This window comes from Chelonoidis abingdonii, chromosome 20 (assembly GCF_003597395.2).
Source record: "Chelonoidis abingdonii isolate Lonesome George chromosome 20, CheloAbing_2.0, whole genome shotgun sequence".
NCBI lineage: Eukaryota > Metazoa > Chordata > Testudines > Testudinidae > Chelonoidis > Chelonoidis abingdonii.
In genome coordinates this window covers 19,138,760-19,154,233 of record NC_133788.1, presented here as the reverse complement: position 1 = coordinate 19,154,233, position 15,474 = coordinate 19,138,760, and the positions used below count along the sequence as shown (strand labels likewise).

The window sequence follows — 15,474 nt, the reverse complement described above, 5'->3', positions numbered from 1 at the left end:
TTTGAAATTGGTGTAGTGGAGATGCAGAAACATCATGTACATGAAAATTCTAGATCTCCACCCCTCTTAGTCTTTACTAAGATTTCTATAAAAGCAGGACCTTTTTATACTACGTGAACATCTTTTTCCTGTCCTCCTTCATCCCAGGTGAAATCATCATCCTTTGTTTTGACACTAAATCACTTCCTCGGTAACTAGTTGATGCTATTGTTTTATAGGATTATGACTTCAGGTGGTGGTGGGAATGCACCAGGAACATATAAACTCTTGGGAAACAAAGATCCAGATTTGTGCAAATTTGTATTAGTAGCAGGGAAGGAGAAACACAAAAACAATTTTTAAACAGAATATTTCTAAATATACTTTATAGAGAACTTTAAAACACTCAGTTGACTTCAGTGTTGATCACTTACTCTTTTAATAATAATTTTAGTGATTCATGTGCTATTGTTCGTTAATCATGCACTCTTCAAGATTGTGGGTGGACCTTGAGTAAGGTTTGAACATTTAAACCAAGTCAAGCTCAGATTAGTCAGTCATATTTGTCTATGTGGTTCAGCACTGACCTAGTACTATTCAAGCTTGGTGCTGAGAACTTCAGTAGAATTAACTCAATAATTGACATAAGAAATGGGTCACATTTTGATATTGGAAAAATTAAAGGCTTGTTTTTCAGTTAAAAATGTATAATATATATAATAAACTTAACTCACTTCATTCAAATCTTCTAACGTTCTGTAACTCTATCCTCTGTATAACTGCATGCACTGGAATTTTCAGAGATTCATATCTTTTTTTAAAATCATAAATATGTGAAGGAAACATTATAGTAGCTAGCACTTTCATTTGTTTTTTACTTTAATGTTCCAAAAAGAATAATTTTAGAGAAAATACAAACTTTAGCTTCATCTTAGAAAAGTCATCAAATTTCTTGATAAATTGTAAAAAGTAACTATCTTCCCCTCCAGACTATTATTTAGTTAATTGTAACTTGGTTGGGTCTATAACAGCATCTCATGGATGGAGGGAGCCAAAATGTCTGCTTTAGCCCTTGTGGCTGTTGACTAATCATTGGGCCCTTCAGGCTGCCCAGCCTAAAGGTATGCAATTGTTCTCTGGTTGTGACTGAAGACTTCAACATGATAGACTGACTAATCAGATGGTGAGGAACTTTCTAGTATATTTAGCTTTATAAAATTCTTAGTTTTGCTATTAAAGATAGAAATGCGTTCTTAAGTAGGCTAATATTTGTCTCTAAAAGATGTGTACTTCTCAGTCTGGCATTCAGCTCCCCTAGTAATGCTTCGGAATTGGAGGACAACTGCATTTACAAAACTGTGCCCTCTCTTCCCCGACTAAATACGTGATACAGTATTCCATTAAATGAAACATGTGACCTAAAGTTTTGTGCAATATTCAATTGCACAAGTGCATTAGTTTGTGGTGGTCTTTCAAGAATGTGGCACATTGAAAGTGCACAGTAACTGTTTAAACTAGCTCCTTCCCTCGCTCCCCCCCCCTCGGTCTTGCATTGTTGCAATAACACAGTAGTAACGTTGGGCATCCTGTTGGATATTTTTTGCTTTTTCCTCACCCTTCCAGTGGTAAAAAGAAGGCTTGTCCAATCTAGTCTTCAGCTGTGCCATGTGCAGTTACTTGTAGCAACAGCTTCAAACTTTTAGTTTCTGAAAGCAGAACAGGAGACCCAGGACAGATTCTATCTACTTTCCATGGAAGAAAGTTCAGAAAATGACAGTTAATAAAGAGGTGAAGAAGAGAGTTTCCTGCAACAATGCATATTGGAGACACTAGTCAAGTAGGGCTTTCCAGATATCTTCCTCTTTCTCATGTAGAGATTCCAAGTGTCTATGCTTCAGTGCTTGCCTTCTCAACTAGACGACATAACTTCCTTTTTATTCCCTTGCTTCAGGCTAACAGATGAAAGTATCTCATGAGGTGAGGAAAGAATGCACGCTATGCCCAGACCTCCTTCATGGGCTTGCCAGTTCAGGTATTCTGATCACCTGGCTCTTGTGCAGGCGTTGCCTCACTGACTTAGTGACATGCAAGTTCTCTCTTGGAGAGAGTTGCAGGCGTTACTCTGCTTTCTTTCTCTTAGCAAGATCTGAGGTGCAGAAGCCTTGCAGTTGTTAAATGAGGTTCATCAGGCCATCTTTAGAATATTGTAATTCATGTATAATAAAGTGGAAATAGTTTTCCATTTGGATTTTCAGTAAAGCACCAGTTTGAATTACTTTTTCTTGCTTGTGTTTTCTTGAATGAAGACTTAGCAGATGCTTGGTATAACCTTCCTTTTGGATGGGCATTACACCCTCATTCAGTTGCTTAGGAGGTGGATTCTTAATGGTCTCCTTGACTTACATTCTCCATGTGGCATTGAACAGCTTAATGGGACTTAAATTTTGTCCTGTGCAAATTTAGGGTATCTATCTCTCTGAACATATGATTGTTCTGCTTTTCACTTTGGCATCAGAAGTGACTGTCCTTGTTGCTTTCACTTCTTGCAGCATTTGAATTAAGTTGGTGCTTGTGTGGCTCACAAGTTGGCCTGCTTTATATCATGTATTTTTGTTTTTTCGTTTTAAATCTACCATATCAGAGATTCTTTAATTTCCCAGATCAGGGAAAAATGGTCTCCCTGTGGCATGTTGGCAGGAATCTTGAGTTGTTTCTCTTTTCTTATGAATTAAGATCAGATAAGCATATCTCACATACACTCCACCTCAAAGGAGGGGTTCATCCCACATAACTCTCATGTGATTGTAAGAAGGTAGGCATATTTGAACTAGAGTAATTACATGCTAGGTATTAGTGTATTTCATAATTAAAGGCAAAACAAACAAAAAACAGTGTCCGCAGTTCAGTACTTTTATCATCAATCCTGCTAAAATAGTGACTGACTAGTTGTATGTAGATGAAAAATGATCCAAGGAAATAAGTTTTAGTTTAAAGATTCCATTGTGTGGTTATAAAGAAACAAAACTGTAAAAATTGAGAAATGCTTCTGAGGTCTGATCTCTGTGGGTAGAAAAACTTCTGTTTCATTGCTGACTCTCTATAATGCTTGGATTTTTTTTCTTTTTAATTCACTGTATTAACACTCTATAAATCATATCTTAATTTATCTGAGTTGTATTGAGGAGGCATTTAAATGTTTTTTTTGTCTCATCTTTAATTTAAGCTACTAAATTCTGTAATCTATAAAGAACCGTCATGTTAACACTTTGAACTTGCTTTGAAGGTGCGTGGTAGACCCATGATGCATCAGAAACTGGGAGACCTGTTTTGAATTCATTTTCTTTTATCACTAGGAATTTTATTGTGATTTATACTTTTACATTGGTAGGATCTTCCTCTTTTGTCTATAATATACAAATTACATTTAAATCAGTAGAGGTGAGTTTAGGAAACTGAAAAATTAATTTTCTGAAAGGACTTTGCTGCGTGCCACATAAGGCACAGTCAAATTGAAAATGTTGAAAGTGTAGAAACTTTGAAGTGAAATTTCTAAAGTGTTATTCAGTTGGGAATATTTTATACAGAAGCCCTAAATTTTTTTAAGAGCATTGTCCAGTAGTATCTGCAAGATAATTTTTAGATGTTCTGAATTCAATATTCTAAAACATAATCATTTTTCCAAGTTAGTAGTTATCAGTCAAGTGACTATAAACTTTTCCTGTTTCTTGTTTCAGCATTAAACTTTATATTCAAAATTTTTAGTTTGTTTTTTTTAAAAGATGATCTTCAAAGGATTTTCATTTAAGATTGAGCTTGTATCTTTTTTAAAACTGCTTTGACATCCAAAGATGACAACATATGGGGTTTTTTGGGAGGGTTTTTCTTTCTTTTCTTCTTCCTTTCGCTTTTAGAGAGAAATCAAGAATGTGATCTTTCCTTTGTTTGATGACCTTCTGGATGTTTAAGAACATGTTTAGTGTGAACTCTTTTTTGCAACTTCGTTGACAGAGTGTTTGAATCCATATCAGAGAACCCTTTTCCCCAAAAAATCTTTTAGTCAGTGAAGATAAATAGATGTTAACAAAACAATCAATTTAATATCTTTAGCAATTCTCCTTAAGGCTTCAGTGTAAATATACTATGTATTTGTTTTACCCTCTTTCTCTTTTTCCAGTGAGCACTTGTCTTGCTCTTTCACCTTTTTCTTGCATGGGGACAGCAATGTTTGTACCAGTGTGGAAATCAACCAGCACCAACCTGTATATCTTCTGAGTGAAGAACATCTTACCCTTGCCCAGCAGTCTAACAGCCCTTTCCAAGGTAGGTTTCTGTGACTTATTTCAATACTTTTGTTCTTTAGCAATCCTTCATCAGCTGATCTAAAGGAATGTTGATGCCAAAAAGCAGGGAGAGGGGGCAGCAATGAAAAGTAAGTTTATGGATTTGTATGACTCTGTGCTGCTCCATTCATTTTCCGCCACTGGTTCTCTCACAACTTAAACTTTGTGATAAAGCTGATCAGAAGCAGCTAAGTCGTCATCCTTTTTCCTGAAGGTTATTGAAGGTGATCTTCCGGTGTATCAACTAGCCTAAAGCAGGGGTGTCAAACTCATTCTGTGGTGTGGTCAGATAACTAACTTTCTGGTCTAGTCCAACTGCAGAATCCTTACCTAATGATGTTTAGATATTACATTTAAAGATCTTGTTGGAAAAGTAAATAAATCTATCCTTTCCTGTCCATTAACTTACTCTCTGTACATCCATCACCCCCTGTAATCTCCATGTCCCTCAACACTTCAGAATTCCCATTCTTAGTTGGGCATTCCTGCTCCACCTATCTGCTCCCCATCTCTGAAACATACATTTGTCTTCCTGTTTGGGAACTGCTTCACTTCTGGCACGTTAGAGGGGTGGAGATGTGAAGAATCAGCTGTTCTCTAAGCTTAGTGCCATGGGGGTCAGCATTGGTGGCAGCAGGAGTGTTGGGGCTGGGCGATGAAAGAGCAGGAGCCCAGTCCTACAGACTCAGCAGTGTTAGCAAGGCAAGCTTGTCAAGAAAAAAGCCCTTTCTTGGTCCATCTGGTGCCTTTTGGCAGCAGTGACAGGGCTGCCTTGTGGTGCACATTACCTGTGACACTCATACATTTTGGGAGCCCTGTCTGCATTCCTACAGCTCCTCCTAAATGTCATGCATTAAGTATATCATTAAGTTTATGGTCATATATAAATTAGCTAATTAATAATTGCATAAAACATCACACACATGGGACTGAATAAACTTGGTAGCTGTGTAGTGACATCTCCAAAAGCTGTTGCATAGCAATAGGATCAGAAAGTGAACAGGAAGAGACGCTCTGGTGTCTGTGCTGCTTTTCCCATGAGTTCCCTCTCAGGTACCAGCTTGAGGTGTAGTGGAGGCTGGCTCCTTTTGAAGATGGGAAGAGAGAGCTTGGGGGCTGGATCTGATCAGTGTGCTGTATATTTGACACCCCTATCCTAGAGAATGGGCTCCTGTACTGGCTACTATAACTAGTGGTTCTGTGCAGGAATACGTTAGCCTTGTCTATAAATACTGTTCCAGAAATGGTGCTGACTGTGGGTTGTTCTGTTTTATGTTTACAGTTAAACTGTGTTCAGAAACAGTTTAACTGCACTGCTGCTGATGCCCATTGATAACAGGTAACTTTCCTAATGTAGGCAAGACTATCATATTTCCTTATGTGTAGTCAATCTGATCAATGTCTATCATAATTTAATTGTAACAAACAGAATGAGGAGGTGACTACATGTAGAGGATTGAGCAGCAAATTAACACTATCACAAAGAAAGTGAAACCAGACTCTCAGATGCCACAAATTCATCTTTACCTTCACCTGTTCAGGTGCACAGACAACTGCATACTCCTTTCTATCCATGATGCGATTTTCTGTCACAGGTGTTCAGGTGGATTAACTTCTAACTGCTGTTATGGTACATTAATTCTTACATAACTCATTTTCTTTGAGTACATATACATTTTAATGAGGTATAATAAATTCTTCTTCTAAGATGTGAGTGTAAGGTTCTTCTTATTTATACTGTACTGTAGTGAGGTACAGTCTAACCTGTCCTTTAAAATGGATTATTTGGTAGTAGGTGTTGGCCGAAATCCTAGTCATGGAGGAGGTGCAAATCATTCTCTAGATGTATCCTAAAATAATTTGTTTTGTATATCCAGTTATCCTAAGTCCATTTGGATTAAATGGCACACTCACAGGACAGTCATTCAAACTCTCAGATTCATCTACAAAAAAGCTGATTGGTGAATGGAAACAATTCTATCCTATCACATCTAACCTGAAGGAGGGTTCTGAGGAAAAACAAGAAGAGATGGATTGGGAAGATGACTCTCTGGCTGCTGTGGAAGTCCTTGTAGGTATGTAATATTAATGCATGTTGCTTCTTTACTGAAATTCTCTGACCAAGTAGGAGCTGGCTTATTTTAAAGGTAAACAGTGATCTAGTAAACCTTTTGAATGTAAGAGATTCCTGAATCTGACTTCTGTTCTTTGCTGTATGCTACACACTGTTTTGAAAATAGTTTAGCTGTCTTTATTTTGCTGTACCAGCCAAAATGATTTTATAAGTGACAAATCCTTTTCAATTACCTGGTGCAGGTAAGAAGGTTATTTTGGGTCCTATAGAACATTTTTATAGCTAGAACGTAAATGACAGTTGAAAACTTCTGTCCTGAAATCTGTTGTAGGAGTGATGTAATAGTATTTTTTCCCAAACTTTCGAAAGCTAAGGCTCCTTCAGAAAAATGAAATCTCCCCTTCAGTCTTGCTATGTGATGCTCAAGGCCTATGCAAAATGAGTGTTCATTCACAGTAGATTGTGTTGATCTTCATAATATACTTTTTCTTATGCGAGTTGGGGACTGGAATAGTTAACACTGTTGACATTTAAAGAAACAGTGTTGGCATCTAAATTTAAACCCAGTGAGGTGAATGGGATGTTTCACTTCTCTGAGCTACTGCTTCAGGTTCTCTGCAAACTTGGGCAGACCTGGTTGCATTGGTTATACCAGGGGTCGGCAACCTTTCAGAAGTGGTGTGTCGAGTCTTCATTTATTTACTCTAATGTATGGTTTTGTGTGCCCGTAACACATTTTAACCTTTTTAGAAGGTCTCTTTCTATAAGTCTATAATATATAACTAAACTATTGTTGTATATAACGTAAATAAGGTTTCAAAATTTTAAGAAGCTTCATTTAAAATTAAAATGTAGAGCCCCTCGGAGCAGTGGCCAGGACCTGGACAGTGTGAGTGCCACTGAAAATCAGCTTGTGTGCCGCATTCAGCACACATGCCATAGGTTGCCTACCCTGGGTTATACAGTACTTGGGTCACATCTTCAGTTTTCTTCACAACTATGGCTGCTAGTAGCTTTAAAATGAAGGCCAAGGCATTAGAGAACAATTAAGGCCTGTCCACAGTGTCCTCCCCCACTTTCCAAAGCTAATCTCTGACCAGAAACCTTTTGACCCAGCAGAGTCCTGTGGGTCAAGAGCTTTTGGAATGTTGCCGTCTAATACGGTTATTTCTGGACCTCAAGTGCTGTAATGTGAAGGCTCTGGGTTTAAACCCTGATGATGCTTCATGATGGGAATGTTGTTTGTTGTAAATATTAGAATATTTTTGCCTTCAGTTGTTTTAAAAAAAAACAATCTAGAAGAGTTGAGAAATGCCAAATTCATGGTGAGCCACACAAGCTTAATTTGTCGGCTTGTGCATCATGACCTTTAATCATATGATGGCATAGTGTCTTTTTCCACAGGATTACAGCCTCATTTGTGCACAGGCTAGACACACAAGAAGGCTGAATTACAGTTGCATAGGCAGCTGTAAATCTGGAATCTGGCATTTGCTAATATTTGAGTGCTTGACTTTGTAATCTAAATGTCCTTTTACTGTTTTGTATGTAATATAATTGTAATTGAAGGTGTGGGGAAAACTAACATACATGCATAATCACCCTTTCTAAATCCTTTTAAATTAGTCTTTTGGAGATGGATTTTGGATCTTTTCTTGTCTCTTAGAACCCTATGTGTTTTCTAGTTCCCAAGTTTTCCGTTATGTATGTATAATTGAGGTAGCATTTAGAGGCATGGGCCTCCTTTTTGCTAATAGTTATGTAAACATAATAGAGATGCTCTGCCCTCAAGAGTTTAAAGTCTAAGACTTTAGAAAATAGGTTATAGCTACAAGGAAGCAGTGAGCTGAACTGGTCAGCATTGTAAAGAGTGCCTTTATAAACCTTAGCATTGAGCATCTGGTTTTGATACACGAGGCCAAGGATAACTTCTTTCCGTAACAGCCAGTCAACAGTGCTCTTCAGTTGACCAGAGAGTTTATCATTGAATGATCTAAGACATTCCCAGTGATTGTTCCCACTGTACTTACAACCTCTGTTGAACTGGAGTAAAAAAACTGGGGATCAAATAGGCTGTCCTATTAGGCAGGACAGAGATCTTACTGTAGTAAACTTAACTGGAATCTCTGAATTTCTTTACTTGAATACCCAGATACCTTTCATCTATCATGTTTGTTAGCCTGTGAAATTTCTATTTAAGGAAACCCAGCATATATTTTCAGCTTTTTAGGAAGTTTAAAATATTGGAAATTGTTGACTTTGTCTACCAGTTTCATCTCCCCCCTCTTTCAAGTAACCTGTACAAAGCCTATGTCCGTACTCTCCCACCCTAAACTATATCCTATCTTGAGCTGAGATCCTGTACTGAAAGTTTCATAGGAGACGGAATTTTTACAGAAAAGAGATGGTAGTACAGATGACATACAGTACAGTCTTAAGTGTACAAGTTATTTCTATAATTAACAGCTTAATTTTTAATCTATAAGTAAGACATACAAGGTAATCTTTTTCCCTACTTGTCTTTAAAAATAATAATGGAAGGAAATGTAAAAAAAGAAAACCTGACTTCACTATTAAGCCAGCACAAATACGTGACCTTTATTTGCTAGGCTAAATTATTAGAAATGCCTTAATTTTACTGTAGCTAACTGTTTTTTTAATAGTAGCAAAGAAGCAAATACTTGGGGGTGGGAGAGATTAAAATGAAGAAACTTCTACCCAAGTGGAATTGCCACAATACCAAGTATGAATTAATTGACAAGGAGTGCTGCTGTTGAATGAAGTTGCTTTATTGGAGAAACTGAAAAAGTAGGGTAAATTATATTGAATGACTGACAAGTAATACATTTAGAATAGCAGTGGACAGGAGGATAATTACAAGAAAGGAGAGCTTGTAATGGTATTGAAGCTCATCGCAGTAACTGGTGGCATAATAGCCGTTTATATGTTGGAACACCTTGTATAGAAAAATGATTTTAGACTTCATCAGAATACCTCTGAACAAGAACTGTCACTGGTACTGCGGTACTTACAATACATTAACATAATTAAACCAAACCTCTCAGAATGACAGCTATTCAGTCATTATTTATGAAACAGTGAAAGGAGCTACATGATTGGGCTCAAGTTATCTAGTTTTCTGGCTTGTTTTAGTTCTCTCATATAATATATAAGGTAATAGATAATATTGCAATGTGATTTAAAAAAAAAAAAAAAAACAACCAAAAACCTAAAGACTGGAGAGAGAGAGAATCTCATATTTGGTCATGTAGCTAGTACTCAATGACTGAGTTGAATATATATAATGACTCTGTGCTTCTTTTTTAGCTGGTGTGCGAATGGTCTACCCAGCATGCTTTGTTCTAGTTCCTCAGACAGACATTCCTGCTCCCAGCACTGTGGGGGTTTCTCACTGTTCAACTACTTGCTTGGGTGTCCACCAAATGCCTGTTTCCACAAGGGATCCTGTCATGTCTTCTGTAACTTTGACTCCGCCTACGTCCCCAGAGGAAGTTCAGACAGGTATAGTCAATATTCCCTTTCCCAAAAAGAAAACTGTCTTGAGGTTTCTGCTTAAAATAAACTCTCAGAATGTTTAGATAGTATTCAGAGCACTCTATGCAATTGATTTGTAACCTCCAGTATGTTGTCCTTTAACTGTCACTTTAATCCTAAAACTATTTGAATTGTAATAATATACTAGATTTTATCACTAACACTTTTGAATTTTTTATAAAAATATTAATTTAGTACAAGAATGGTACTTGCAAAATGGTTGTAATTTAAAACCTGAATGTTGGTTTGGGTGGACAGTAATTGTAACTGTTATGCAGAAACTCTGGTTTGGGAATGAAAAGGTGACATTCCCAGCCTCTTTACATTGCTTGAAGGCTGATTCAAGAGCACTTTTATAATGTTGGAGAAGGCTGCTTACTTTCTCATCTGTGAGCAATCAGAGGTGTAGTTTTCAGTTGTCAATCTGTATCAGGGTAAAAATCTCGGAATTCAAGAGTCGGGAAAGTCATAGGCCTGGTCTACACTACGCATTTAAATCGATTTAAAGAGCTGTACCCGTCCACACTACAACGCCCTTTATAGCGATATAAAGGGCTCTTTAAATCGATTTCTGTACTCCACCCCGATGAGAGGAGTAGCGCTAAATTCGATATTAACATATCGGATTACAGTTAGTGTGGACGGAAATCGACGTTATTGGCCTCCGGGCGGTATCCCACAGTGCACCACTGACCGCTCTGGAGAGCAATCTGAACTCGGATGCAGCTGCCAGGTAAACAGGAAAAGCCCCGCGAACTTTTGAATTACATTTCCTGTTTGCCCAGCGTGGAGCTCTGATCAGCACGGGCGGCGATGCAGTCTCAAATCCAAAAAGAGCTCCAGCATGGACCATACTGGAGATACTAGATCTGATCGCTGTATGGGGAGACAAATCTGTTGTATCAGAGTTCCGTTACAGAACACGAAATGCCAAAGCGTTTGAAAAAAAATCTCCAGGGATACACAGCGCTGCGTGACAAGCGTATAACGGGAAGCCAGAGACTCAAATGGACGCTCATGGGGGAGGGAGGGGGTACTGAGGACTCCAGCTATCCCACAGTCCACAGCAGTCTCTGAAAAGTATTTGCATTCTTGGCTGAGCTCCCAATGTCTGTAGGTTCAAACACAGTGTCTGGCGTGGTTCAGGGAATAGCTCCTCAGTTTCCCCCACCACCACCACCACGTGAAAGAAAAAGGGAAAGAAATCATTTCTTGACTACTTTCAAGTGTCACCCTATGTGTACTGAATGCTGCTGGTAGACGCGATGCTGCAGCAGTGAAGAGCAGTATCCGCTCCTCTCCCCTCCCCGGTGGTAGACGGTACAATATGACTGATATCCGTCATCGCCATCAGCCCGTGAGTGCCCTGGCTGGCCTCAGGTAGAGGCTGGCCGGGGCGCCTGGGTAAAAATGGAATGACTCCCAGTTACTCCCAGTAGATGGTACAGAACGGCTGGTAACTGTCTTCATCATAGCAAAGATTGCTGGGGCTGAGCTTCATCAGCCCTCTCCCTTTCTGTGTAAAGAAAAGATTCCGTACTGCCTGGACTGTCATAGCCCGGGAGGCTGCCTCCCCCTCATTTTTCTCACTAACAAGTCTCTTGTTTCTATATTCCTGCATTCTTTATAACTTCATGACACAAATGGGGGGGACACTGCCCACGGTAGCCCAGGAAGGTTGGGGGAGGAGGGAAGCAACGGGTGGGGTTGTTGCAGGGGCACCCCCTGTGAATACTGACACGGAGCAGCTGTGCTCTGATACACTGGTCCTCTAATACAGTGATTGCCCCTTATTCTAGGCAGGACTGACTCTATTTTTAGAAACCCTAAGGAAGGGATTGACTCAGTCCCAAGTGAGTCAATCCCAATTTTGCTTTTGCGTTTGCAAAACGCCCCCGGCCGATTTCAGCCAGGGGCACTCATGATAGCAGCGGACAGTACAGAGGAGGAGAGATAACTTGTCATCTCATTGCCAGTTTTCTCCGGCAGGCGTAGAATCGGTACCAGAACGACCGGTAACCATTTCTGCTATCATTGCAAAAAATGCAAGTGAATGCTGCTGTGTAGCGCTGGTGGGATAGATATCGCCTCTCTCTCCGCGCGGCATCCAGTACACATACGGTGCCGGAAAAAAAAAAAGCTGAACGGCTCCATGGTTGCCGTTGCTATGGCGCTTCTGCCAGGGCAATCCAGGGAAAAAAACGACGCGAAAGGATTGTCAGCTGATGTTTTCCCGGAGGAAGGAATGACTGATGACATTTACCAGAACCCCCTGCGACAATAATGATTCAACCCAGAATTCCAAGGGGCGGGGGAGACTGCGGGAAACTATGGGGATAGCACGAAAACTACCCACAATGCAACGCTTCAGAAATCGACATTAGCCTCGACCATGGATGCACAACGCCGAAAATTACTGTGCCTAGTGTGGCGGCATGAAATCGAATTTATAATATCAGTTTTATAAAACCGATTTTAGCTAATTCGATATTATCCCGTAGTGTAGACGTGGACTTAGTGTTAGCACTGGAGCTCTTCTAATGAAAGTTTAGTCACTGCCTTGAGACTTTTGAATACCTCCTTAGCCAGGGTGGATAAAAATCAATGATTTTAAAGAGATTTTTTTTAATTTAAATCCTGCATTTTTTTCTTTTTAAAAATAAAGCTGTTTGAAATTATGATTAACTTGATTTTAGCCTATATTAAGGGCCTAAATTTACTATGAACATAACTGAAACAACAAATATGCATCTTTTTATGAGTTAGTGTTGCTTTTCTGATTTACATACAGAATTAGAGGAAAACATTTTTGTTTTTGAGGTCAGCTCAAGTTTTATAAATGTCATTATTATATATTGCATTAAGCATCTGTATTTTCAGTTTTTACATTGAGGAAATGCTGATATTTACATTTTTTCCAAATGTAAGTACTGTGAGGTTTTTTTTTTGTTGTGCAGAGAAGCTTCCACATTCATTACTTATGGTTTCAGTCTAGCTAACAGGTGCAGAGAGAATATTTTCTTTTGGACTAATTCATTCAGAATTGAGAAACCGATGGGGAATCAAGAAAGCTGGAGAGCTTTTTTCCTCTTCCTATCTGTGAATAAAAACCAGGGGATGAGGTCTATTAATTTGAAAAACTTGAAGCACATAGGGACAGATTATCAAAAATATTTAGGTGCCTAAAGATGCCTAAAGACTAGGTGTCTAGTGAGATTTTCAAAAGACCTTAAACAAGTTTGGGTCTCTTTCCCATTGATTCCGGTGGGGATTAGGCACTTAAAAAATTCCTATGGCATCTTTGGGTACCTAAATACCTTTGTTTTGGGTTGTCGTGGGCCAGATTCTTAATCAGCCAGTTTACTAACTCCCATCTAATAATTCTTGTTTCAAAAAATCAGTTTTAAATACAACACATGAATAAAGTTTTTGATACTTACCTTAGATGTGCTGGATATGTTGTTTAATTAATAAAATATTGGTGTGTTTGTGCATTTTTAATTAAATTCCAATTTTCATCCAAATGCAGCACAACACAAATCACAAGTAAAAATATCATTTAGTAAATGCAGAAGGCATCATGCCCTTCGCACCATTCTACATAAGTCGTCTTCCTTTGGAGTTTACATCCTTCAAAATGTATACATTATATACCTGCATTTAATTATGCATCTGTGTTCCCCCAGTGAATAGCATATTAGATAATTGGGGAATATCAAAATGCAATAGGAATTGCAGAAGGCCATGTTAAGGGATGGAATTAAAACCCACTGAAGTTACTGTAAATATTCCTGTTGACTTCAGTGGCCTTTGGATCAAACTGTAAGTCAACTTTTCATGATCAAACTGTATACAGTGAAGGATTAATAATTATTTTATACAGTTTACATGTTTTTGGGTGTATTTGTATCTATATAAAGTACTCGTGCACACGGACAAGTTACACACAAATATATGCTTGAGAAGTCCTGTTGGTGCTGCTTTTAGTTTGAAATGTATATTTAAACTTGTTCCTTGAGAAAAGAGGTGCAGTATTCCTAGAGATATATTTTCTTCTAGGGGAGTTAGTCTTTCTTTCTAATATTTGGCTCATGAAGAAAAATATTGACCAGAGACTGCTGAGTAATACACCTTGTTAGGGGGTGGGGAGAGAGAATCATTCTACTTGTGATAACACATGAAAGAGGAAAAACAGCAGTGTTTAATATGATCACAAAATACATTTGTTCTTGGATAGGCTCGATAGTGTTCCTATTGCAGGAGTGAGATTCTATTAAATGTTCAATGTAGCTTCTAAAGAAATTTGAGGTGGCATGGGAACTCACTTCACTTTAAATTTGTATGCCGTTTTTCTGCATGACATGACACTATCTCACTGTACACCGTGTATACCTACATTTTTTCTACTTTTTTTTTATTCCTCATTTTAAAATATGTAACACAATACATCCCTCAAAGGGATAGTGTTTTGTTTTGCACATTGGCTGGAACAGTGTTTGAGTCGTATGGACCTCTAGAGTCATGTTGTCCGATTTAAAAAAAAAAAAAAAAAAAAAAAAAAAAAAAAAAAAAATTAGCAAAACTTTTATGCTGCTTTTCTATTTTCAGTTGATGCTCAGTCAGCCCAGAAGTGGGTGAAATTTTCTTCTGTTTCTGATGGATTTAGCTCTGACAGTACTAGCCACCATGGTGGCAAAATCCCTAGAAAACTAGCCAATCAGGTGGTGGATCGAGTTTGGCAAGAATGCAATATGAACAGAGCACAGAACAAGTATGTACTCCTTTCTGAAACTAACATTAAAACTGTATATTAAATAGTATGCCTTAATTATATATAAATATTGTACAGCTTATTGCTGCACAAAATGGTTTGAAGCAAGGCTACTAAAGCCTGTTGTTAATCAGCAAAGTGCGTTTTTACTTTTGAAACACTTTAAAGAAGTAACTTACTGCAAATGCTAGTTCACATTGCTTATTTCTTCAGTATAACGCTTTTTGTCTTTCCTGACTCTTATATCTATTAGTTTTTTACCCTCTGCTAAATGTTAAGAGAGAACATACATTCTAGTTGACAATAACTCCCCAATATTGAATCCTAGGAGAAAGTATTCTGCTACGTCAAATTGCTTATGTGTTGAAGAGACAGCTGACAAAGTAGCATCCTGGGACTTCGTTGAAGCCACACAGAGGACAAATTGCAATTGCTCAAGGTACAGTACCCAGTAGACTTGTCCAATAATGTAGACACAGTGAAGTATGCAGGAATGGTTTTAATGATGGACTTGGGAATACTAAACCGTAACTGTCAGTACTGTGCGGGACCTACATGATGATTTATTAGGTCGTGTATCCTGAGTCCTGAACTCCATTATAGACTCTTGGTGAAGGGCTCACACCTACAGTTAAACTAACAAGTGGATTTTTCTTTCTTTGCATGGATCAGCACAGTGATCTAATGGCAGCTAAATGTGGATTTCTGAATTCAAGTGTGGAGTTCTGAGGGCACGTAAGGCCTGGGACGAGAGT

General features: G+C 38.4%; 1 protein-coding gene across 1 annotated transcript in view; it reads left to right on the top strand.

Moving 5' to 3' along the window:
• The window catches only part of MED13 (mediator complex subunit 13), an 86,927-nt gene that overhangs the window by 37,646 nt on the left and 33,807 nt on the right, over positions 1–15,474 (top strand). Inside the window, 5 exon segments of the mRNA XM_075074046.1 lie at positions 4,154–4,299; positions 6,197–6,394; positions 9,721–9,915; positions 14,557–14,719; positions 15,048–15,158. Coding sequence (XP_074930147.1) covers positions 4,154–4,299; positions 6,197–6,394; positions 9,721–9,915; positions 14,557–14,719; positions 15,048–15,158 — 813 coding nt within the window.